Source organism: Puntigrus tetrazona, chromosome 2 (genome assembly GCF_018831695.1).
Source record: "Puntigrus tetrazona isolate hp1 chromosome 2, ASM1883169v1, whole genome shotgun sequence".
NCBI classification, from domain to species: Eukaryota; Metazoa; Chordata; class Actinopteri; order Cypriniformes; family Cyprinidae; genus Puntigrus; species Puntigrus tetrazona.
In genome coordinates this window covers 6,277,781-6,305,699 of record NC_056700.1, presented here as the reverse complement: position 1 = coordinate 6,305,699, position 27,919 = coordinate 6,277,781, and the positions used below count along the sequence as shown (strand labels likewise).

Genomic DNA, 27,919 nt, shown 5'->3' with positions numbered 1-27,919 from the left:
AGCAGTGGATGGAGAAGTCGATCTTAATTGTAGTGCTTCAGTAATGTACTCCTCCATGTCTTGGCTTTCTGTTCTGGACAATGGGTATACCTTACTAAATGGAGTCGCGACGTCGCCCGGTATGGCGCAGCTGGGGCCCCGCCATGGAGCCAGGCCTGGGGCCGGGGCCGGCATGCGAGCGCCTGGTGGCCGAGTCTTGCCCCGTGGCCATCCTCCCGTGGGCCCACCACCTGCAGGAGGGACCGTAAGGGGCCGGTGCCTTGTGGTTTGGGTGGCAGTCGAAGGCGGGGACCTCGACAACCCAACCCCTGGACTCAGAATCTAGTTGCGGGAGGTCGAGAGATACCGGCCAGAGATAGTCGGGCTCACCTCCATGCATGGCTTGGGCTCTGGAACCCATCTCCTTGAAAGGGGCTGGTCTCTTCACTACTCTGGTGTTGCCCGCAGTGAGAGGCGGCGGGCTGGTGTGGGCTTGCTCATAGCTCCCCAGCCTAGCCGCCATGTGTTGGAGTTTAACCCGGTGGACGAGTGGGGGAGGATTCTCACTGTCATTTGTGCCTACGGGCCGAATGGCAGTGTAGAGTACCCGGCCTTCTTGGAGTCCTTGGAAGGGGTGCTGGAAAGTGCTCCAACCGGGAACTCTATTGTCCTGCTGGGGGACTTCAACGCTCACGTTGGTGATGCTAGCGACACCTGGAGGGGCGTGATTGGGAGGCCCCCCCTGATCTAAACCTGAGTGGTGTTCTGTTGTTGAAAGTCTGTGCTAGTCACAGTCTGTCCATAACAAACACCATGTTCAAGCATGAGGGTGTCCACCAGTACACGTGGCATCAGGACACCCTGGGGTGGAGGTTGATGATCGACTTTGTGGTTGTATCATCTGATCTCCAGCCGCATGTCTTGGACACTCGGGTGAAGAGAGGGGCGGAGCTGTCAACTGATCACCACCTTGGGACTTGGCAGGCCCAAACGTACCGTGAGGGTCTGTTGGGAACGTTTGGCAGAGACCCCTGTTGGGAGATCTTCAACTCCCGCCTCCGGCAGAACTTTGACCGGATCCCGAGGGAGGCTGGAGACATTGAGTCCAAGTGGACTATGTTCTCTACCTCTTTGGTCGACGCAGCCGACCGTAGCTGTGGCCGTAAAGTCTCCAGTGCATGTCGTGGCAGCAACCTCCGAACCCGATGGTGGACACTGGAAGTAAGGGATGCCGTCAAGCTGAAGAAGGAGTCCTATCGAGCCTTGTTGGCTCGTGGGACTCCTGAGGCAGCTGACAGGTACCGGTGGGCCAAGCGGACCGCTGCCCGGGTGCTTGTGCAGGCAAAAACTCGGGTCTGGGAGGAGTTTGGGGAGGCCATGGAAAATGACTATCGGACGGCCTCAAAGAGGTTCTGGCAAACTGTCCGACGCCTCAGAAAAGGGAAGCAGTGCCCTGCCAACACCGTTTACAGTGCTGGCGGGAACCTGCTAACTTTGACTGGGGATATTGTCGGGCGGTGGAAGGAATACTTTGGGGACCTCCTCAATCCAGCCAACACGTGTTCCACTGTGGGAGCAGAGGCCGGGAACCCGGGGACTCAACCATCACCCTGGCTGAGGTCACTGAGGTTGTTGAGAAGCTTCTCGGTGGCAAGGCACCAGGGGTGGACGAGGTCTGCCCGGAGTACCTCAGGTCTCTGGATGTTGTAGGGCTGTCTTGGCTGACACGGCTCTGCAGCATCGCATGGATGTGGGGGACAGTGCCTCTGGACTGGCAGACCGGGGTGATGGTTCCTCTTTTTAAGAAGGGAGACCGGAGGGTGTGCTCCAACTATAGGGTGATCACACTCCTCAGCCTCCCTGGGAAAGTCTATGCCAGGGTACTGGAGAGGAGAATCCGTCCGATAGTTGAACCTCAGCTTCAAGAGGAACAATGCGGGTTTCGTCCTGGACGTGGAACACTGGACCAGCTCTATACCCTCTTTAGGATACTGGAGGGTTCCTGGGAGTTTGCCCAACCAGTCCACATGTGTTTTGTGGATTTAGAGAAAGCATTCGACCGGGTTCCTCGTGGTGTCCTGTGGGGGGTGCTCTGGGAATATGGGGCCTTTTGCTAAGGGCTGTCCGATTCCTGTATGATCAGAGCAGGAGCTTGGTTCGCATTGCCGGCATTAAGTCAGACTTGTTCCCAGTGCATGTTGGACTCCGACAGGGCTGCCCTTTGTCACCGGTCCTGTTCATTATTTTTATGGACAGGATTTCTAGGCACAACTGGGAGCTGGAGAGGGTCTGGTTTGGTGACCACAGGATAGCTTCTCTGCTTTTTGCTGATGATGTTGTTCTGTTGGCTGCATCTAACCAAGACCTACAGTGTATGCTGGGGCTGTTTGCAGCTGAGTGTGAAGCGGCTGGGATGAGAATCAGCACCTCCAAGTCTGAGGCCATGGTCCTCAGTCGGACAAGGGTGGCTTGTCCCCTTCAGGTTGGTGGGGAGCTCCTGCCTCAGGTGGAGGAGTTTAAGTATCTTGGGGTCTTGTTCACGAGTGAGGGAAGGATGGAACGAGAGATCGACAGACGGATCAGTGCAGCTTCTGCAGTAATGCAGTCGCTGTACTGGTCTGTCATGGTGAAGAAGGTCAATCTTCGTTCCTACTCTCACCTATGGTCATGAGCTTTGGGTCATGACCAAAAGGATGAGATCCCGGATACAAGCGGCCGAAATGAGTTTCCTTCGTAGGGTGGCTGGGCGCTCCCTTAGAGATAGGGTGAGGAGTTCAGTCACTCGGGAGGAGCTCGGAGTAGACCCGCTGCTTCTCCACATCGAGAGAGGCCAGCTGAGGTGGCTCGGGCATCTGTGCCGGATGCCTCCCGGACGCCTCCCAAGGGAGATGTCCCGGGCATGTCCCACCAGGAGGAGGCCCCAGGGAAGACCTAGGACACGCTGGAGGGACTATGTCTCTCGGCTGGCCTGGGAGCGCCTCGGTGTTCCCCCGGAAGAGCTGGAGGAAGTGTCTGGGGAGAGGGAAGTCTGGTCATCCCTGCTTAGACTGTTGCCCCCGCGACCCCGGATAAGTGGAAAAAGAAGAAGAAGAAGAAGAAGAAGGCATTGGAGAGAAGGCCTATGATGCAATCTCCAGGTCTGTGTGGAGGTAACTGCATTGGCTGAACACTTCAGACAGATCTTGATAACAGGAAAGGATTTTTACAGACTGACTGGATTCTGGACTCTCCACACTGATATGGGGTTGGAGGGAAGACATCGGGTTAAGGCAGAATGTACACCAATTTGTTAGTTCACCATCACGCCAAGAAATATTCGGGTCATGAACTGATAGCCAAGGGAAGCCTAAAATTATCTTCTGCTTAGGGGAATCTACAACATACAGGGAAATAGATTCCCAATGGAAAAGGCCAACGTGGAGTGTGATGGTTTGGGTTTGGTGTGCAATCTCTTCACCAATAAGGGCATTATTAATGGCTTTGACCTTAATAGGTGGAGCGCAGAGATGTACAGATATGTTAAATTTAGAGATGATATTACAGTCAGTCAGATTCAGAGCTGCTCCGTGATCTACCATGGCTGTGAGATTAATGGACATGTTGTTAGTTAGGATGGTGACAGTTAATGTTAGTGTTCTGTTAGAAATGAGAAACATTCAATATTCACAAGGGTGGAAGAGGGCTTGTGCAGGTATCCCAGACTGCGATGTCCTGCTCCACCACAGTAGAAACATAGGTGATTTTGATGCCAGGAAGCTGTGAGAGACAGAGCTGTATGGGTTTGTCATCCTGAGACTTGGGATGATTTGGGGGTTCTACACAAAACTTTCTTAGACAGTTGAGGAGCCTGCCTCATGAGGTTATCTAGCTTGATAATTAATCCGTGAAAGACAGCTCCTCTCCTTTGCAAGCCAGTTCTGTTTGCAGTTTAGGCTTTAAACTACGATAAAACAAGGTTTTTAGAGCAACATCATTCCATCCACTCTGTGCTGCCAGCATTCTGAAAACAATGGCATATTCAGATGCTGTACAATTACCTTGAGTGAGGTTCAAAAGTTGTGTTGAGATATCTTTTCCACCCACTGGATATTCAAAGACTTCACAAAGCTGTTGCAGGAAGTAATCTGTTGAATATCTCAATCTCGAGTCAGAATCCCAATCAGCTGCAGCCCGATCAATTGCTCTGCCTGTAACAATGTTATCATAAATGAACATTTCTTCTCCTCCATCTCAAACTTGCCATCTTGAAATTCAAGGTATAATTTAACTTGACGAATAGCCTTTGCACTGTTCAGTGCTACTGTCAAACTTTTCAGGAAGAGCAAAGCTTACCATCTTGGTTGAGGGTGGAGGAAGGGCTTGGATGAAATGCGTGAGATGTTCATTGACTGACTGAAGCTTTGTGAGTTGCTCTTGGTAGCTCTTCAGTAATTCGCTCTAATAAGGGAACACCGCTTGCAGATTAGAAACATCTGCTGGATTCATGGGAGGAGAAGTATTCTGTAACGAGGAGGCGGAAGCCGATGTTGAATCCATATGCAGTCGTTTATTTAAATCACAAGCAGCAAACAGAAATGTTAAGGCAGGCGGTAGGTCAATATCAAAGAGGCAGTCCGATCTTTCAACGAGTACAGGGAAAATACAATAAACAATAGTCACAAGGCAGGCAATGGGTCAAATCCAATACATCAGTCCACACCAGGCAAACAATACCGAAAGGGCAAATCCAAGAATCGAGAAACGAGAAACAGGAAAACAAACAGGCAGTCAGAAAATAATCAGAAGAACGCTCTGTAAGGCAGATGAGACTGGCAATACATCACATTTGAACACATGAAGGGTCTCTGTTTATATGGCTTTCAAAAAAGAAATGGCCTATGAAGAAGCAGGGGAGTGAGCCCAGCTAGTACTCTGGCGAGGGCTCCCTCTGCTGGCTAGGCTTTACAGCTGCATTGCCCATTTTAGGACTCACAAGGCAACAGGGACAGCCCAAGGGGTGGATCTTGTACTAGTATGCTTAACCTAAAGGATTTGTCTAAACCCACCACCTTTCTTTGGTACAATGATATTAGGGTTGCAAAACCTTCATTTTCAGCTGGAGAGGCAGTCTTTATTGCTTTTTTCACTAATAGGACCACAATTTCCACATAAAGAGGTTTGACTCCTGCCATAGAAGTAAAAGAATGCCATTAAACCTGGGAAGATGCTCCACATTACAACACTCTTTGTAATCTCCTCAGATGTAGATGCCTGACAAAGGTTGTTGTTGTGATCATAGTCTTTATGTAGGTTATTATGTGCAATACACTGCTTTGCCATTGCCACTGTAATATGCTGCTTTTGCAAGATTCTGTGAAAACTTTTTTATTTATTAATTTATTTTATTTATTGACCTTGCCTGCCTGACTCCAAACATCTCTGGCACCTACATTATATTGTTGAGATAACAGATTATATAATGTATTCAATAAAACATTGGTATAATGTTTAAAAGGTGACAAAAAGGAAGAACATTTTCTTAGCCACATGGGGAGAACATTATACAGTGCACCCAGAATGATTCATAGTGCTTCATTAATAAAATGATAAATGATCATGATAAAATTTTCCTCAACTCTACAAACAATACCCCATAATGATGACTTGAAAGAATTTGATTGAAATATTTTACATTTAAAAAAAAGAAAAGAAAAACATAAGTATCACAGCATTTGCTCAAGACTTCATTGAAGCACCACTTTCAGTGCAGATACAACCTGTGTTGTTAAAAGCGCTATATAAATAAAAATGATTGATTGATTGAAGCACTATTGGCATCGATTACAGCCGTAAGTCTTTTTGAGTATGATTCTATAAGTTTAGAACACCTGTTTTTGGGCAGTTTCTACCATTATTTTTTGCAGTACCTCTCAAGCTTGGAGGTAGAGTATTGGTACACAGCAATTTTCAAATCTCTCCAGAAATGTTCAATCAGGTTTAAGTCTGGGCTGTGGCTGGGCCCCAGTCTGAGGTCCCGGTTTTTATCAAGGATGCCTCTGTACATTGCTGCATTCATCCTTCCCTTAATCCTGAGTAGTCTCCCAGTTCCTGCAGCTGAAAAACATCCCCACAGCATGGTGCTGACACCTCCATGCTTCACTGTAGGGATGGTATTAGGCAGGTGATGCGCAGTGCCTGGATTCCTCCAGACATAACATTTGTCAAAGAGTTCAATCTCTGTTTCAACTACTTTTTCATGGACTAAGATTCCTTTAGGTGACTTTTGGCAAACTCTAGGCATGCTGTTATGTGCTACATCTGACTTCCATCTGACCATTCTACAAATATACAGGTCTGAGGTGGAGTGCTGCAGAGATGTTTTTCTTCTGGAAGGTTCTCATCTCTTCACAGAGAAATGCTGGAGCTCTGATAGAGTGACTGTTGGGTTCTTGGTTACCTCCCTGGCTAAGGCCCTGCTCTCCTGATCTTCTAGATTGGACATGTGGCCCACTCAAGCAAATCTGTCTCAGCGGCTTATTCTTTGGACTTGTTTTTTGCTCTGACATGCACTGTTAACTGGGACCTTATTTAGACAGATGTGTGCCTTTCCAAATCATATCCAATCAACTGAGTTTACAACAAGTGGACTTCAATCAAGCTGTAGAGATGTCTCAAGGACGATCAGTGGAAAAAGGATGCACCTCAGCTCAATTTTGAGTGCCATGGCAAAGGCTGTGAATTTTTATGTACACAATTTTTTTTTTAATATTTTTTATAAATTTCACATTGTCATTATAGGGTATGTTTGTAGATCACTTGTAGATCACAGTAAACTAACATTTACTGAATGAAGTTTAGCCCTGGACGCTACAGGCCTTCAATTTAGGCCCTGTAATGACCAGGCCGAGGTCAAATTTGCATTAAAGAAGTGTAAGAGTAATAAATAATTCGGAACTGTAAGGGGTCTACTTTTATTTGTGTGTACTAATATCCATGAAACAATCATGATCATGACTTTCTGAACAGGTGTGCTTTACAAAAATGAACTGAAATTCAGGAAAAAGTCATGATAAATATATGTATAGACAGCTTTAAAGTACCACTTAACGAAATGTAAAACGTTGAAAACCAAAACTTTTTCATTATAGCCCAATCGTAATCCATAAAGGTAACTTCTTCCTTAAGGAGTCAATGAGTAGATAGCGAGTAATGAAATTCATCTTTGTGACACAGAACTAGTAAATAATAAATTAGTAAATAATTTTAAATATCTTCCTACTATTTTCTTCCGGACACATTTATGGTAATTACTTTTGCTAGGGCAAGCATTAGCCTATTGCGTGCATTTGAACACAGAACTCTTCGGGAGTGTGTTGCACAGCTGCAAATATACAGTTTGTTGTGGAGAAGAGTATCTAGCAAAGGGTTTCTTTCCACAAAAACGCATCTGATAAGAGGATCAAACCACTGTATCTATGCTAATAAGTCATTTCAAATGCGCTTGGTTCAGAGGTTTCTGATTTTATCACCAGCAGGTGGTCTGGCCTCATTTGTAGACGATCCAGATTCATTGCTAATGACCTAAGATTTATCTGACTTTTATATTTTTTGAGTATAGCAGAGGTAAGTTTTACTATTTTCAAATTCAAGTTTCAAATGTAACATTATTTTCAAATGTGCTCATGTCTTTAGGTCATAAACTTAACATTGTGGGCAGACGTTATTGAGGCACGAAAACAGTTCTTTAAAGGTTCTTTACACATAGAAACAGCTCTTTTCATAACTGTATCATCCTGAGGAACCTTTTATGTGCTCAGACCCAGGGCCTGAGATGACGAAATCTTTCTCGTAATGTGACATGTTAACAAAGCTAGAACATCACACATGCAACATGAGCATGTTTTGAGGATGCTGGTGAGATAAAACATACTATAATCATTTATAAAACATTGGCACAAGGTTTCTTAATTTTACTGGAGGAACATTTTATTGTAAAAACTTAAAATGTTTTGAGGAAATTATGAGGACTAAATGACAAAATGCTTTTTATAAAACATTCCTTTTAAGTAAAGTATTTTGCATTACAAATTTTGTGGATGTTTTAGGGATGTTGAAATAGAGTTGGCACAATAACAAAGGAATCAAAACACCATTCATAATAATAATAATAATGTTTTGAGGATAATAATTTCTGAAATAACTAAATCTGCATTGACAAAATCTCACAAGTTTTTGAGGATATTTTAACATATTTGATATAAACATTTTTCAGTATTGGGGCTGTATCTGTATACTTTCTTAAAATTATATGACAGTTGCAAATAAATTTGGGTGTAATGCTGCTTTTGAATAACAGCTTTGTTTTCATCCTTTCCTACCTTCTAGGTAATATTAATAGCAATTTATATTAGAGTTCAACTCTCACTTTTAACTAGTTGCTTATTATTATATCAGTTGTTCATTAGTATCTAAAGCGCACATTAATGCCTTATTCTGCATGTCATTCTACATCCCTAAATCCTACCCAATACCTAAATGTAAGTGCTACAAAAATTAATAATTAGTACATTAGGAGTAAATTAAGGCAAAATACATACTTAATAGACAATATGTTCCATATACTGTAGTGCAGTGTTTTTCAAACCTGTACTAGAGGGCCCTCTGCCCTGCACAATTTTTATGCTTATCAGACACACCGATCTAGTTCTTGCAGTCTACTAAAAAGATGACTTGAATTAGGTGTTTCTGTTGACAGGTTTGAAAACATTTGAAATCTAATGGTTCATCTAATGGTCATTTGAACTAAAAAGTTAATAATCGTTCAGCACTTCAAAATGGGAAATAAGCATTAAAGGGACAGGTCATCCAAAAAAAAAATATTTAGATATTTATCTGTTTATCCCTAGGGCATCCAAGATGTAGGTGACTTTGTTTCGTTCGTAAAACATAGATTTCAGCTGGATGACATGGATCTGGAAGTAGTCCTGGCACCTCCCCTTTATCCTGAGTTCCTAAATCCGTCTAGCCGTCCTGAATGCCCGCTGGTTCCGTCCAGCCGTCCAGAGTCCCTCCCACAGGAGCGACCCCTAGAGACTGTTCCCCAAGGGCGCCCTTTAAAGACTGTTCCCCAAGAGCTCCCTCCAGTGCCCGTGCCACGTGCATTTCCTCCAGTGCCCGCGCCTTGAGCGCTCCTTCCAGTGTCTACGTGTCAAGTTTTCCCACCCTCCCACCCTTACCATCGGCCATCGATGGTTCCCAGCAGCCTCTATGCTCATCCTCAGCTCACCATCTGGGGCTTGCTACGGGTCTGCCCGTCTCCATCGCCGTTGTGGGTGGAGGATCGCTCGCCTCATCATCCAGGCTCCGAGTCCTGGACTCCACCTCTGCTGGTAGACCTGTCGGCTCCCCCTTGGCTCCTAGCTCCCTTCTCTCCGCTGTGTCCTTCTCGTCCCCCATCTCCGCATTGGTCGCCAAAGCCTGTGGCATCGCCTAGGTCCTCCAGCACCTCGGTGTCACCCTGGGTCTTCAGCTCTCCGCCTCAGTCTCCTCCATGGCTCCTCCCTCTGTCAGCTCCACCGTGGATCTTCTGGGCTGTGCTCTGGATCCCACGGATCTCCTCATGCTCCTGATCCCTCCTTTGTCTTCCCTCCTTCTGTTCCTCCTTGGACTCCCGGGCCCATCCTCCACCAGAACCTCCTCCCAAGATCCGTTATCCCAATTTCTAAGTTTTTGATGTTACTTTAGGTGCAAGAACGTACCTTCCGGGGTGTGCCATGTGCTCTGTGTGCCCTACTTTTCATTTCAGTTAATTGTCTTAGTGTGTTCACATGTGTCTAGTTAATTTAGTGATTTCCTGTGTGTATTTAAGTCCAGTGTATTTGTATTCAGTTTGTCCGATCGTCAACATTAATACGTGTGGTTTATGTCCTGCCTGCCTACCTGCCTATTTGTACCTACATTGTTTATTTCGTATTTGGAAAGATTAAAAGATTTATGTTTATAGCATTCTCGTCTAGTGCTCCGTCTCTCACAAACCCCACCCTGACAAGCACAATGTCTGACTGTTCTGATCTCATTCACAAAAGAATAATAGGGAATGATGTTCTAGCAACATTTTTAATAAACATTTTTTATAATGTGTTTAAAGAATGTTACACTACCATTTCAGAGAACAATACAACGAACAACTAATAAAGTTATGACTTAACATTTATAGAAAGTCAGCACATAACTTTTGTGTTTTTAGAGAATGTTACTTTTAGAGAATGTTTTTAAAAAATAAATAAAACTACCCACTAAAAACATTGAAAGAAAGTTTTGGAATATTGTTTTAACAATGTGGTCAATAATCATTTGAGAGAACATTCTGAGGACCAAAATAAAACTATCCACCTACACTGTAAGAATGTTAGGGAATGATGTTCCAACATGTTATAAATAAATATTTTTAGAATGTGTTTAAAGAAAGTTATACAACCATTTGAGAGAATATTCTAGGAACAAAAATAAAACTACCTGCTAAAAATATTGCTATAACATTTCATGGTATCTTACAACATTTTTAGAACTAAAAATTTCTAGCTGGGTTCAAGTCAAACATATCTTTAGACTTTCTCTCACTGACTGCTAAGTATTACATAGCGTTTATCACTCTCCCAGCGATAGCTTTTTTATGGAGCATATTATAGGAGAGGAAGAATTGTACAAACTTGTTAAATTATCTAAACCAACAACTTGTATGTTAGACTCTTCCATCTAAGCTATTAAAAGGGCTGCTTCGAGAAAATCCTCTTATGACTATTATGAATTCATGATTGTCGTTAGGTTATGTCCCTAAAACCATAAAAATTGGATTTTAAGCCTTTCATTGAACAAAACACATCTTGATCTACAAAGACTTAGTTAATTACAGACCAATTTTGAATTTCCTTTCCTGTCAAAGATACTAGGAAAAGTAGTATCCTCAGTTATATATTCCTTCTTAAAGAAATTTGGTATCTGTGAGGATTTTCAGTCAGGATTTAGATCGTACCATAGTACTGAGACTGCTCTCATTAGAGTTACAAATGACCTACTTCTATCATTGGATCATGGTTGTATCTCTTTATTTGTGCTATTGAATCTCAACGCTGCGTTCAATATGATTGACCACAACATTCTCTTGAATAGACTAGAAAACTATGTTGACATTAGTATAAGTGCCTTAGCATGGTTTAAATCATACTTAAATTACTGCCATCAGTTTGTAGCAGTAAATGAGGAAGTATCATATCTTTCCTTTGAAAACCATGTTTCTAGCATCTGAAAAACTGTTTTATATCTCAAAAACATATCTAAATTGCATCAAATGCAGAATGCACCTTGAGGTTAGACTTTTATAATGCTTTATTGGGTGGTTGTTCTGCAAACAAACTTCAGCTGGTCCAAAGCGCATCAGCTAGAGTCTTTACTAGAACCAGGAAGTATGACGTATTATTCTGGTTCTGTCAACACTGCAATGATAGTCTTGTCAATTATTAGTGCCATAAATGGTTTAGCTCCTCAATACTTGAGCGAGCTCTTATCACATTATAGTACTGCACGTCTGCTGCATTCTCTAAACTCTGGCTGTTTGATAATAGAGAACGAGTGGAATCTTCCCTCAGGAGATCTATAGCGTACTTTCTTATGTGATATTGTAGCTGCCGGCTACATAATTTTATTTTATCTCTGATAGTATCAATCTTGGACATAAAGTGAGCACCTATTGACACTTTATGTTTCGTAAATTTAGTCACTGTATTGAATAAATGTCAGGGGTTGTGTTTGTTTTATTCTAAAAGAGATGAAAAATAATTAGATCTATCAGTTTTAATGCTGTTCTGTACGATAGACTTTTTCCTGCCAGGTAATGGGAAATACTTCTAGTTTAGTTTTTCTCCACCCGCACTCCATTTTCCGGGCTGCTCTCTTTAGGGTGCGAGTGTTCTCATTATACCATGGAGTGAGATTGTTTTCTTTTATCTTTCTTAAGTGTAAAGGAGCAATTGTATTACTCTTATATATTGTATATAAGAGTTTGTACTTTCTATTACATCATCAAGTTTTTTTGCTGCACTGGATGCACTAAGGAATTGAGATAAATCAGGGAAATTACTTACAAAGCACTCGTTTGCGGTGGAAGTGATGGTTCTACCATATTTGTATTAAGGTGTTAATATAGAGTTAAGGGTTTTAGCTATATGGAGTTCACACAAGACTAGATAATGATCTAAAATATCAACACTTTGCTGCAGAATTTCAACACCATTGACATCAATTCTATGTGAATGTATTAAATCTAGAGTATGATTTCGACAATGAGTAGGTCCTGACACGTATTGTCTAACCCCAATGGAGTTCATAATGTCTAAGAATGTGGATACTAATGCATATTTTTCATTATCAACATGGATATTAAAAGACTTTATCTGCAGCCAGTACGACCTCAGTTAGAAAATCAGCAAATTCTTTGATGAAATCTATGTGGTGCCCTGGTTTACAGTAGCCAGTATAAAGGAATTGTATCACTAGCCCCAGTTTCTCTAGATAATGTTATATGCAGCACCACAACTTTAAATGAGTTATACTTAAAGCCTGCCCTCTGAGAAGTACTGAGAATATTGTTATAAATTGTACACCTCCCCCTTTACCTTTTGTGGTTAATTTTTATAGCAGTAATAATTTAAAGTAATGTATGTAATTGGTTTTAGCCAAGTTTCTGTCAAACAGAGCAAATCTAGGTTCTGATCGTTGATCAAATCATTTATATAAAGTGTTTTTGCAGAAACTGATCTGATATTCAGCAAGTCAACTTTTATAATTTGCTTCTCTGTATTATAAACAGTTTTTATTTGTTGAACATTAATTAAATTGACAGTCTCTATAATGTGATATCTAGGTGAAAGAGTCTCTATGTGCTGAGAATTAACTGCCTTCTGTGATGTGAGGCAACTAGCAGACAGTCGGTTTAGCCAGTTTTTCTGCTTCCTGTCCTGGGTCCCAGTTAGTCAAGTGAGCTCTAACACTATGTGCCATATTTCCAGAGAGGAGAGTGGCACTACCCCAGGAAGGATGAAGACCATCTCTTTTTCAACAAGTCAGGTCTGCCCGAAAAACTAGTCCAGTTGTCTATGAATGAATGTCCCCATAGACAGATCTTTAGAATGAGACATAAACACAAACATAATAAGTCCTTTACACAATCAGACATAGCTGCATTTAAAATTGAACTGAAAATTAAATTCTGGTTGTCCGGCCCCCAACTGATCCTGGTTTTTCCCAAGGTTTATTTCTCTATTCTGTCAAGGATGGGGTTTTGGTTCCTTGCTGCTGTCACTTCTGGCTTGCTTAGAGGGGGACACTTAATTTCTAATGATGTTAGCCATCATCACTGATTTGTTTACACAGACCATCTTCGCATTTAATAAATACATTTTTTTTAAAAATCCATTCTCCTATTTATACCTTGTTTCTCTAGTCTATTTCTCTATGCCATTGTCTGATCCTGCCTGTTATTTGACCATGTCTCTTAATTAATTTCTGCATTTGGATCCATATACCTCTCGTCTCTTCTGCTCTTTTACAGTTACCTTAAGGGCACTAATATAATATAATATAATATAATATAATATAACAACATATTTTAGGATAATGAAAATTATGCATGTTAGCTTAATTTATAAATATTGTAAACTGTTATTGTAAAATGACACACTTGACTGTACTTAAAGATCTTGCTGTATATAACCAATAAAAACTTAACGTGTATTATGGTAAATAGTAATTGCAGACATGGCTACTCACTGTACAATCTGGAAGTTAGAACAAAGGTAAGAAAGTTACTTTAGATCTAAATCCAGCCATTATTTGACTATTGTGACTAATGACTATTGTGATTTGTGTTTGGTTCCACATGACTTAACATTACACAGAATTTTATAAAGCCGAACCCACAATACTGCAGGCTTTACATCAATATGGCTCATTCAAAGAGAATATCAAATGAGACGTTGTCCCAATTGGAATAACCCAGATAATTAAATTATATAAACAACAACATCATTTCAACAATGTTTTCAAAAATTATAAGCATTTTTGTAAGAATCTTTACAAAAAGATGGGGGGAGGTGAACTCTTATTGTAAGCCACTGAATGTGATAAGCATGATGAGAGTAATTGAGAGTAATTGAGTATGCTAAGTTTATTTTTTTCTAGATTTAGATTTAGTTTTCTAGATTTTTGAACTTGTTGTGGCGCTATCACTATACTGTATATGGCCATCTCTACAACTGTGAAGTCATAGACTTCCATTGTATGAAAATAAATAATAAGAAGAAGAAGATACACATACAATAAAAAAGTTATTATATTAAAAATAATAACAACATTACAGTAGTAGTGGATCAGATCAGAGTGTTAGTGGATGAGTGAGGATACAACTTTAGTTAAAATGTTTGGTCTAGAAGTTTACACCACTGTTCTTCAACATTGTGTCAGTGGGCATTAGACAGTCCACATGGAGTCAAAAGATATGACTGACGAAATGAACACATGAACTTCATCTTCCAAAGGTTTACCTTCAAATACAGTACACACTAAAACACAAAATTTGGTTCAAAAGTTTGGTTTAACTTAACAAGTTATGAGAGAAATATATTACTATTAAAAAGTAACTGTCAAATTAATAATAAAAATATTATAATATTTTAAAGAATATCATACAGCCTAGTTTTATTAATGTATACAGTTCTGTTGTACATTTTTTATTTTTATTTTATTACATATTTAAAAGATTTATTCAATTGTTTAACCGTTAATTTTATTAAACACTATTCCTGTAAAAATTTGGATTGAATCACAAAACACAGAATCCATTAAATAAATAAAGATAAATAAATAAAGAAAGAATAAATAAAGAAAGAAATAAAGAATAAATAAATAAATAATAAATAAAGATAAATAAATAAATAAAAAGAATATCAGAAAAATATAAAATGGATTACATGGGTTGTATTTACACAAGTAAATAATTGTAGTTGTACAATTGCAAATTAGTTGTATTTACTTGTATTATTTAGATTCAGGTCATTTATATTCAGGTCTAGTATGTTTTATTCCCCATTAACGGTAAATGAATATTATGATAGATATCACTATCATATGATAGGAAAAGTAGCCGATACATTAAAAAATGTTTTTAAACATTTTCAAGAATTAATTCATTGTTGTATTAAAAATGCTTGTGAGAAAACTTTAATATTTATTATGCCATGATATCAAAGTAATTTTTACAAAAAAAGTTTGAAAGTAAAATGCAAAAAGATCCACACATAATCTTTATATCAAGTAAGTAGCCATTCCCTTCCGGAATAAAATTAACAAAAATGTTGGAAACCCTCTGCTCTAGGCAGTAAGTTCTTCTACAGAAGACTTTGCAAACTTTTAAAGGAAATACATACGGTTTACACATTTAACCACTCTATTTATAAGCTTGTTGGCTTGTTGGAACAGAAGCAGGTGACTCATAAAGAGAGTGATGCTGCGAACATTTTAAATTTAATCTCATTCAACTCATCTACCACAAAATGATAATTTGCTATTAAAATTAAATAAATTTAAATAGCGGTGCCCTTTTATTATTAGAGCAGTAATATATTATCAGACAGAAATGGTTTTCTCTATAATAATAAGGCAAAAATGTCCACTCTTTCTTGCAAGAAATGTTTAATACTTAATTATTTTAGTTAATTTGTTAAAAAAAAAAAAAAATCTATAATTAATTATAATGTTATTGCAAACCTGTAAGAATTCAGCAGTAATTAATGAAATTTTTTTTTTCTTTTATTTCTCATCTGTCTTTTTAAGAACTGTGCTGAAGGATTGTACAGAAACAGACTTTCGTAAATGATTGTTCGGTAAAAAGTGTGACATTCTCTCCTATATGTAATTAGCGTGGTACAATGAACTTTGCTTTGCATGCACATTTGGTGCAGTTACAATCACTTACTGTAGTCGCTGTTCTCATCCTTGATGCCATCGATGGTTCCATCTGGCTGCATCTGCAGGTAAAAACCCTGCTGGCTGAACAGACGTGTCACAATGCCTTTCAGCTGCGGCTCTGGAAAATAAACACACAGCCCCATCCCAACCCACATTTTTATCAGAATTCACCCCAACAATTTTTTTCAGCATGAAAAAACAAAAGATTGGCAAGAAGAAATACATTATTTTATATAAGTTTTTGATTTCTTATCCAGTGATGGCAGTGAATGTACTTGTGAATGGCTGTGTTGATAAAGCTCATTTGCTCTCTGCTACCACATTAATCAATTTCACTATGGACACCTGGAGTTTAGAAGACCAGCTGTAGCCATAACAGGTGTTTTCTGGTGGAGTGGTGACCTGTACAAGCAGGTACAATAAATGTTTAAAGACAGGCCTGAGAGGTGAGAAGTGAAGAGTCCACATGGATGACCTGGCATGCAGCAAAGTCTCACAGCTTTCAATACCAGAGCTAAGAAGAGTTGTGAATGTCCATGATGGTCATGATCAGCTATTCATCTACGGCCCCATCTATCCATTGCAGACCCAATATCTCTGACAGGCTGGAAGGACCATCAGTCACACGAACGAGCCTGTCTACATCCATTAGGAAGAACATTACTAAATCACATGCAGAATCCACACATCTATAAATAAAATCTGCCATAGGGGACCCCATAGGAAATGACTCTAACCTGGGGAGAAAGTTTTGGGTTTAATACATGTATGTGGGTCAGTGTGTGCTGAATCTCTTGAAAACATGGCCAGGTCATACTTCCCCAGAAGCAAAAACAAAGACTAACAAACAAACAATAAATAAATAATAGACACTGTAAAAGACTATTAAGGGTTGGGTTTTTTCCAGCTGTAACATTGTTCATGATGATTAAGCTTTTTTTCTGTCATTTCAAATGATTGTTCCTAATGCATCTAGAGAGTTTTTATAGCTTTTACATCTCTAATAAAGTCAAATATTTAAGAAAATGTTTTTAATAGCACAACAAGTACAACAAATATTATTGTTAATTATTATATTGATTGACTATAGTAGATTATATAGTATAATATAGTAAATTTCAGTAATGAGGATGAGTTTTACATAGCAAAGATTAAAAAAAAATGCATAGTTATGAAATAAATTAATATTGTAAAAAAACTAAATGTAAAAATGTATTAAATGTATTTGTGTAAATAATAATAATCCCGATTTTCACTTGATTTTTTATGGTGAAATATGACCTGTTCCTTACATTATTGTTAGTTAGTTAGTGTGAGATCAATGTTCATGCATTTCTCTACTCATATAGGAATGTATGTGAGTGTGGATTTGACCATGTGTTCACCTGGATAATGCATGTTATACTTGTATCAACACTTTGCATACTTTCCCCTTGCAAATATAATTCAGTTGAAGCATACCTGTTTAATATCGCCCCATTTCATGAACAAAAACAGTTACAATTGGATGTGCTGATAAATGATGTCATGATCATGAAATGGTGAATGGTATCCTCAACTACTTAAGTCACCACAACTGACAGAAGAAACATGAAACATCAGCAGCACAGAGCATACATGAGCCTCACTGCACGGAAACAGACAGAGAGGGCAGAGCACACATAATAATGGGGACAGAAACATAATAAGTAGGGGATCAGAGGGGAGTAAAGAAGGTACAAAAGAAAAACAGTGGAAGAGACAGAGAGAAGACATACTGTACATAAAAATAACACAAAGACAGAGAGATAGAACAATAGTCAGAAGCATACTACAAGGACAAGGCAGACATTGGCGACTGCCTTTAGACAGGAGCTAGTCCCCCATGAGCACGAAATGGGGTGGGTAACTGGAAGACACAGCACAAGGATGGAGGCTGAGCTACTGACCTAGCCTGACGCCCTTACGGGACACCTGTGGAGGTTTCGAGGGTGCATCTTACGGGGGAGAAGGAAAAACAACATTTTTACAGACAAATCCTACAGCAACAGCCGTCAAATAACTGATCATATGTTGGGAAGAGGGGATGTGCTTGTTCTATATCATGAGAAGGAAGAAAGGACAGCTTTGTATTTTTTTTTACATGCTTTGTTCCATTTTATGTGAGCCGAAAAAGGACAATAGCATGGTCCATTGGGCAAGTGTGACCATGTCCTTCAATAAAACAAGTGTACAATCCCTCCCTATACCGCAGTAAAGCAGTCCCTATTGAAAAATCCAGTTTAAGCTGGTAGCTGTGGTTTCTAGCTTGTCTAAGGTGAGTATTAATTGCTGTAGACACCGGCTTGAACAGCTTAAGATGGTATGACCAGCTGGTCACTTGTTTATTGCTGGTTCAAGTTCGTTCTGTCACATTTCAAAACAGCATGCAGTTTAAACTGGATCTTCTTTCAGGCAAACATTTACCATTAAACATTTCATCTGTGAATGCCCTGGTGCACTGCAGTGCCACTGGATTCCGGCTATTACTAAATTGCAGTGTTGCACTATAAACATAAGGGTTTTTCTTCTTCACACAGCCTCTCATCAAAATGTCAAAATACCAGCCACTGAGTTAATTGATAACAGTAATAATAACATTAATAAAACATATCAGATATATCAACATCAAACGACTATGCAGTCAGATTGTTAGGATGGCATATCGATTGGTGAATAGCAATAGACAGCACGTGAGCTATGAAACAGGTGGGATTTTTTGCGGGGATAAATAAACAAATAAATAAACAAATAAATAAATAATACAGTGGAGGATATATGTTCCTCCAGCGGAGCTGTAGACTGCAGCAGAGGCTTCGGGTGGGGGCTGATGTCTTAAAAAGCATCCAGCACTGACCTGGTCGCCGGCGAACAGGTCTTTTCTTGCCGCTGCAGAAGCGGACTTTACTGAAGACCCCCAGGAAATGTCGCTCGCAGAGAGAGCCGGGGTCTTTGCTGGGACTGGGGCGGCGTTTGGAGGCAGATACCCGATCGCTGTTGGATTCCCGCGCCTGGCGTTTTTGTCGGATCAGAGAACTGGCGATCGCGGCCATCTCGAGTATTCAGTTAAACAAGCCGTTCGACGGTTGCAGCTGTCAACGTAATAGCCAGTAACAATAAATAAGCAAAACTGGATCGTCTGCGCAAAATTAGCCAGATTTCATTCCAATTCTTTGCGAAAAATCCAGAGGATCCTGTGAATTAGGACTGAAATCTCATTCCCCTTTCAGGCGATCTACCAGGCGTCTGTGAGTTTCACACACGATTACATAAAGCATATTTTCCGTTCTCCATCTTAGAAGCGAAAAAGCAACAATAACGAAATTAAAAAAAATAACAATTAAAAAACGTCCTATGTGAACATAGGTAACCTGTCACGCAGGTATTCCAGGTGCCGAAGACAGCAGACGCGTGATTCCTCTTTCAAGGGACTGCTACATGATCCACATGTCTAGTTCATTCCAGATAACTTTGCATGAATCCACATAATAAATGAAGCCCATGACACAAGAACGCACGCTCTCAGGCTCTATAGGCGGGTGTGAGTGGCGCGAACACAACTTCACGGAACATCTGGGCTGTCCACATTATTTTATAGCTCTTCATAGTGCTTCTAGTAGAGTTCAAAGCATAGCTCTTTACGTCGAAATATCTTATTTTGTTCGAAAAGACTTTAAACGTCAAGTGTCTAGCACAGCGAGAACACAGCGAGTCCTGGCCAAACCGTTTAAAGCGAACGTTGTACGATCGAGACTAGAGCTGCCTCTTCCACACTGACACTGAGCCAGTGAATGGGGTGTGATTACCCCCCTTCCCCCTCCTCTCTACGCAATCATACGTGATTGAGGTTTGGATGAGAAACTCGCAGGGGTAAACGGGAGCGAGCAAGTAAAAGAGTATTTATATATATATATATATATATATATATATATATATATATATATATATATATATATATATATATATATATATATATATACATATAGAAGACATAGGCCTATCACCTCTGGCCATTATTTATGTGTCAATATGGTACATGCAGAATGATCTCAGTTCTAATTCTGCTTGTTATTGCGTCTCATCTATTAAGTTAATTTATTACTTGTCTGCCTATCTGTTTACTACTCTGATTAAGATACACCCCAATGATACAGATCATCTTCTGTTTGTCACTGTATTGTTCAGTGCATTATAGTCTGGCTTACACAATCCATTAACCGGCCTCTCCACAATTATTTTTTATATGTAATTTTAACTCTTTTTATCAATTTTAATTAATGCATTAACACAGCTCCCCTTTAGGAATACAGATCTAACTATCACAAAACACAACAATGCTGCATTTGTGTCATGCACTGTGCCTTACTAAATTGCAAACCTCTTTAGCACTGGGTTTTCAGAGGGTATTCATCGCGGGGCAGAACGATTTTGTGGGGTGGGGGGTTCGTGTTCTTATACGGGGGTACACTGGTTTCTGACACTGCAGTGGGTGGATCACGTGGCTCTGACACAAAAAGCCTCTTGCCTCGTGCAAAATAGCAGCATTAAATATTCAGTCTGGGAATGCGCTCTTTCATCCTTTTCCAAATTTAATGTGGGGCTAGGAATTCACTTCCAGCCATCTCCTTGCATCAACAGTACAATGGCTTTTAACAATAGTGGCACTTCAGTGCTCTTCTTGTTAAAGGTACTTGGTCTGAATTAACGGTCTTGAAAATATTGTGGAGATTCTGATAACAAAACTGGAAGACAGGGTTTAGCTAACTACTGTAATATAAATTAGCATACATTATTGAAACTGTTAAATGTAAAAAAAAAAGTAAGGTAATCATGAGAACATTATGTATAATCATAATCATATGTATATAGTATATAATATAGTATATAATATATACATAAAGTATAAGTACCCCTATTTCAGGAATTTAACCGAATGACACAAAGCATTTTGTTTTCATTAATCTCTGACACAAAAGCAGCTCTTAAAACAAAATGGTACATGATAGTTGTCACAATATAACACAGTTTGAGAGAGAATGAGATCCATGCAATTCTAGACCTATAAAAAACTTGCCTGAAAACTGAACTATTATTGATCGTCAGCAAGTATTCAGGACATGTTCACTCAACCAGACCGTGACAATACACCAGTACACCTAAATTCAATTATTATATGTGAATCTGTACATAGTGACACAGCAAACCATTTGCCAAGCAATAACTGCCCCACCCCCAGAAATTTCGGCCACTGCCACTCAAAATGAATGTGCATGTCCCTGATAACAAGTGCCTTTGCAACAAACATTTGATTTTTAGTTGCCAGTATTTCTGTTTCATGACAAATGCAATATCCAGAGGAAACTAGTATTCTAAAAAAGTTTTACATTTATTCCAGCTAAACATAGTGAATGACATTTCAGGAAATTTGAATATGAAAATATGAAATCACCATATGAAAAATACACAGAGTCTGAATTTAAAATAGAATTAAAGCACAACAACTACAGAGACTTAATTAAGAATCACTGATGTAAGTGTAAGCATAAAGTCCAATACAGTTATCAAAAGCCTTGCATCACTAAAATTATTCCACATTCAAACCAAAAGCGATAAAGCATCAGGAGCATTAAATCCAAGAACATGTTTAGACAACTTTCTAAGAAATATTGCCTCCTAGTGTTCACAGTATGGGAATGCACATATCAGCTCTTTGTGTGGGTGTGCACACGTGCATGTCTGTATGTGATGAGAGTGTGTTGCGTTATGCACCTCCATCAGGTGAACCAACAGTAGGGGTTTCCACTATTAAATCATAATATTGCTAATGTTTTTATGCCCACTGCATGACGCAAAGGGCATAGATCAAGTGCTTTACCATGGTCAAATATTTAAACAGCATTAATCAAGTATATACTTATATTGTATGTTCCGAGTACTATGCAAACGTTCCATAATTTGCGAGACATGGTGCATTCAATTTAGAATTCTCCCATGACAAATTCTCTCAGCAAATTCAACCAAGGGGTGACAGCTCATTGCATATGGCAGACATGGTGATCTGTGCGTGATGTCTCCTGAGCATGCTCCTGAGAACTCCTGCCCTGGTTTCAAAACCCAATTTAGACATGGGGCCTGAGGAGTGAAGCATCCCTATGATAGAGCACGCAGTTATTCATCAGTACATTTTTGCTCATGCTGCTGGCTAAGCTGAAGGTGAACCCTGAACATACAGTATGTCTCACAGCAGCCAACAATTAAACACAATAGCAGTGTACTTATTTGTATTTCTGTGTTGTAGGATTGAAGCAAAAGTGATGCAGTAAGAGATGGCTGGATAATTGCACAAAGAAAATGGAATATAATGGTACAGTCCAGAAGTAGACAAACACATGTTAAATCTCAGATTCAAAATCAAATATTTAAACCTGAAAGCTTGAGGATTTGGAAAAATGGCAAACAAACCTATAATGTAAAATGGTTTATAATCTATGGTTTATAATATTTATAAATTAAACAAATATTTAAGATTCTGTACTGTTCCTTCCTAGGTCACATGGATTTTCTGTTTTTCACAGAAGCACAAATTTTTAAAAGTGATGCTAGCATTAAAAACGATTATCAGGTTTTATACAAACTACATTAGTATAAAAAATGCAAAACAGAGGCAAATTGTAACTGTGGTAAGTACATTTACTTGATTACTGTACTTAAGTACACTTTTTGATTATCTGTATTTTTTTTTCTAGAAACGTATTACTTTAACTTCACTACATTTAAAAGACAAATACCATACTTCTCACATGTCTATCAAGTTCCTTGAAGTAGAACACTGTTGCTATGTAGCAGTTTTGAAAGTTAGAATTGTTAAAAATGTACTTTTTTTTCTTCCTTATTTACAACAACTAAATTAAACAAAAATATTACAGTTAGAGTTGTGTAGCTAGGATTTGAAGCAGATTTAATTTTGTTTTCTTTTTTCCTATCAGCAATGTTTTTCAGCGATCTGTATTTTAACTGAAGTGATGGAGTTGCATACTTTGTCCACCTCTGACTGTCACTCATTATCTTTTGGAGACTTTTGGAACTTAAAAGACAATCATACAGGGGCAAAGTACCATTTCATATACCGAGCATTTTGAGAAGCACCTAAAACAAATTATACAATCATTGCATTTTCAATTTAACTATATTTGTAAAATATATAGCTAATTATGGTATAGGCCCTTTTTTTGTTGTTGTTGTTGTATTACTCTTTCAAGGGCCCCTGATTAGACAAAATAATGGCTAAGAGACATGATGTAAGATATTTTAGAAAACTTTGTGTTGCATATTACAACGTGTGTAGTACATACCAAAATACATTGCAAAGACTTGTATAATAGACCTTTCTCCTGAGTAAGTGATGAGCGCCGGCATTATAAATTCTAACTTAAAATTTGATGCTTTTCTGTTCCAGTCTCCATAGGAACCCATTCAAATAATGCCCATCTGTAGCTTTAATGTAGCTAACATGTATCTTTGCAAGACTGTCAACTGAAGGCATTATAGAGCCATGTGCTTTTTTAAAACTTATATTCTGAGATGATAACCTAATGTGAAATCTGTGTTAATTTGACTAGAAACACTGGAGCCTCTGGAGTCAGTTGTGGCATCAGTCGTTCAGGTAAAATATCTATTAGGTAAAAATAAATAAATAAAAATCACTTACAGAATAGCATTCTTGTACATTAAATCTTTAATCATAATTTTATCAAAAACATTTAGTTTAACTTTAATAAATTTACTGTAGTTTTCTTATAGTTAATAATAGCTTGAGATGAAAATTGCTACAATATGTTACTATATTTCACTATTTTATATTTTCACTGGGTTCAGTGTTTCTGTTTTCTGTGCACTTTGATATGTGAGTAAGCAGTAAAAAATACTGTAAGATGTTGATGATACATAGGGCGACTTTTTTTGAACAACATTGCTTGGGCACTTTCCCATTGAAAATTGGTAACAAATTTCCATTCGGATATTTTAGATCAGTCATGGGCCCTGTTTATCACCTGGTTGCCTGTTGACGGCAACATTTCCCAAAGTTGCCCAGTCAGCCTATAAGAGATTGTATGTATTGCAGCATAGTTGAATAGAACTGGTCCTCAGTGCACAACAGAGATGTACCCAAGTCTTTGAAGTCAGAGTCAAGTCTGAAGTCTTTATTGCTGGAGTCAAATCTTTGGTCGCCAGTCCAAATGAAATCGTTTAGTTGGCTAAAATAGTTCCATTCAATCCTCAAGTACTGAAATCTTCCTATTTAAGGAAGCTTATATATAAAATATATGAATAAATACAGAGGTTAATGTACATCCAGGTTGTTATGTTTTAATCTAAGTCAAGGGTACCAAGATGTATGGCCTCTATATTTTCCAAGCAGAGGTTTGTAGTTTTACATTTGGATACATGCAAAGACACATGAAAATACTGTTTTGTTTTTGTGTATTGTTTAGTTTTTTTCCGTTTTTTTTTTGCTCCTGAAATCTATACTATTTTACCTCTAATACACAATGCTACAATGCATAATGTAGGCTTGCTGAAAAATTTTCTTATCTTGAGCAAAAAATGTTTTTTTAAGTTTAAGCTCTCTCCAAGCCAACTACAACAATTTGCTAAATTTGCAGAATGCTAAATCACATCTGATAGACAGCAAGAACTGAAGCACTGTTTTTTTCTGTTGTGTTTCAGTTAATCTATAATTTTGCTGCTCACAGTGTTTCTGTTGTTAAAATAACTGAACATCTAAAATATATTTTTCATAAACAACCCTGAGCATTTGTTATGTGATCCTCTCCACTGTTTTGACAAGCTGCTCATTTAAAATGGTGCTGCTGGTACGGCTTGCAGTCCTGATAGATGCCGGGGAGCGGAAGCTGTCCACCTTTTGAAAACCAGTCAGGCAAAAGTACACACATCCTTCACTCAAGTAAAAGTATAGATACTGGTGTTTAAAAATACATTGGTGAAAGTAGAGTACTGAATACACTTTTTTACTCAAGTTAAAGTAAAGAAGTATGGGCTTGTGTAGAAAAAAATACGCATTACTACATTTTAATGTCATGCTGGTGACTGGACCTCATGTCATATTGACACATTAACACGAAAAAACATTTATTTAATGTTTTGTTAGCTAATTAACATATCATGACTGAACAACTATGTAGAACAGGCCAGGACTTGTAGAACAGGAAAGGACAAAATTTCATGCAGGGAAAGCTCACACTCATCCAGGCCATACACATCCTCAATAAATTCTGAAAGCATGGATAAACCATGGACCCTTTTCTTTCTCTCTTTTTTTATTGCATAATTAGGCTGGGGCCATGCAAAATAAATGTTTTCTATAGAACTGCACTTTTACTTCTATTTTCCTTTTCAGTTTCTTAATTTTTCATTATCTGTGCATTTGACTTTGCATGTTTACTTTCTCACTAATTTTCTTGTGCCTGTCACTTTTTCTATCAGCCAACTGTTTTATGAACAAAAACTGTCTCCACCTCATTGTATACTGTTTGCAATAACATAACTTTATTTAGTCCAATTTAAAGTAGTGTGTATTATTTAAAGATAGTAGCATTATTTAATTCAATTTAAACATTTTAATTCAATCAAGTAATATGACTAGGTGTTGTTTTCTTTTTCTATTTTTCACATTGATAACAATCGTTTTTTTATAACAGTTTTCATTTAGAAGTATTAAAATAGTTTTGCTACACATTTCATGGTTACACTATAGTTAGTGTAGTAAAACCATGGTTCATTTTATTGTTGCTGTGATTTAACTAGTAACCATGATTTTTGATCTGAATTTCCTTATCTGCACTAGCTTCTTCTAAATGTATTATAAAACAATGTTTTATAACATTTGTCTGCTGAATTACTACTGTAACTTTACAGTAAATAATAATTATGTCATTTATTATACAACATTTTAAGTCATGATGGTAATTTAGTTCAGTTCAGTTTAGTTTAGTTTTTACAGTAGACTATCATTACAGTTTTTTTCTGTTGCTAACATCCTTTTGTCCAATCTGTAGTCACATTTTCAAAACTCTAAACACAATTAGTACAACATCCATTTGTTGTAACCACAGCATTAACACAATTCATTGTTTGCTGCTTTCATACAAAATATTCAGTCAATTAACATGTTTCTAAAATGCTTAAAATTTCTTTTTACACAAGTTTACCCCATACCAAAATCATGGATCTTTTCTTATCATTTTTACAAAAGCTTAAAATTGGCACAGCATCTCAGAAATTAAGAAATTAAATATAAAGTATAAAGTATAAAGTATAAAGCGTCTAGTCCCGCAACAACAGCAGATCAAAAGTTTTGAGAAAATATTGTAACAACTGATAAGTGTTTTTAAGTAACAAATAACTGAAATATTTAAAAATTGTTTATTCCTGTCTGGAACACTCAGGTGCTCAAGCTCTTTTAATCAAGAACATAGAGTAAAAAAGAAATATTTAATTTATTTGTGGATAAAGAACACTGTTATCTGAAATTAGCAAGAAAGAGAGAAAGAGAGAGAAATAATGCCTAGAAGAGGGGGCCGAACAGTTACGAGAGAGAGAGAATAGTTGGATCAAGAAAAATGAGAATATGAGGTAGAAGAGAACAGTGAGAATGTATGTTGTACTGTGCAGTTTTTTATGTTTGTTTTTTTTCCCCTTACACATGTGGAACCTATGAAAGCATATTTCTACCATGAAATATAAAGAGTAAAAGGTAATCGTGACTTTTTTATAATTCTGACTTTCTTGCAATTGTGGATTTACAGTTTTTCACAACTCTGATGAAGTCTGAACTGCATGATGTAAACATACACTTCCCAGAACAGACTTTTTTTTTTTTTTTTTTTTTTTCTATGATGGAAACAAGCTTGCAACCAAAGGCCATGAATGTTGTGATTTTGTTGATGACTGGCATCAGCTCCCATCCAACCCTCATCCACTGGAAAGTTTCTAATTTAATATTTCCATAAGGGACCAAATTTATCTATTGTACATTCTATAAAGTAATGAAAAAGTTTTCACATTGTCTATAATATGCAGGTAGAATTAACATTACAAGTAATGTGTTTTTTTTTTTAAATCATCAACTGATTGACTATATGTTCCTGTTGGATAGAAAACTAGTGCTAATATTTTGACTGAATGACTCAATTTTAAATTAGGTTTGCTGTGTTTTGATAGTATATGTAGAAAAAGGTACTCAGCATTTTGAAATGTAGAGTGTGTATTTATATTTAAAAAAATCTATGGTTTTAGCCAGAAAATGTACTATTTGGCTAATTGTGTGCCTATTTACAAATTAAACTGACCTGCTATTGAAGCCATGAACAAGTCCGTAGTTTTGCCGGTCTGATCCGCGCCGTTCTCGAGTGTATTGCATTGATTTCTGATAGAAACCAATAGAAACCTTTTGGCGGAGACACGGAATGTGCGAGAGCCAAATCGCATTGCCAGTCAAAACGAACTGATTCATGATTTATTATAGATTTGTTATCAAAAAATAAAGTAAATTAACGAGTAAAGTCAAATTAGGCAAAGTAAAGTAGCAAGCCTGGTTTGAAAATGTAAGAGTAGAAAGTACAGATGTTTGTTTAAAAATGTAAGAAGTAAAAAGTAGTTGGGAAAATAAATAGTGAAGTACAGATACCAGAAAAGTCTACTTAAGTACAGTAAGCAAGTATTTGTAGTTCATTACTTACCATCTCTGAAATCGGTTATATAAGTATTAAAAAAAACCTCTAGTTCATTTAAAAATTTCGAGTCAGGTCTGGAGTAATTTCCGGTCGAGTCAGAAGTCAAGACTGAAGTCACTAACTCGATTGCCCATCTCTAGTGCACCATTTAGTTGCCTTCAAAATAATTA

The 27,919-nt window shown here is 38.2% G+C and overlaps 1 protein-coding gene across 4 annotated transcripts in view; it reads right to left on the bottom strand.

Moving 5' to 3' along the window:
• Positions 1 to 27,919, bottom strand: part of fgf12a (fibroblast growth factor 12a) — an 80,022-nt gene that overhangs the window by 31,873 nt on the left and 20,230 nt on the right. For 2 of the 4 annotated variants that reach the window (XM_043217069.1, XM_043217065.1), the window contains exon 2: positions 15,986 to 16,096. In XM_043217069.1, coding sequence (XP_043073004.1) covers positions 15,986 to 16,096 — 111 coding nt within the window. Of the gene's footprint in view, positions 1 to 15,985; positions 16,097 to 17,906; positions 17,955 to 18,853; positions 19,779 to 27,919 lie in introns of those variants that run through there. The other 2 variants (XM_043217047.1, XM_043217056.1) reach the window with 2 other exon arrangements.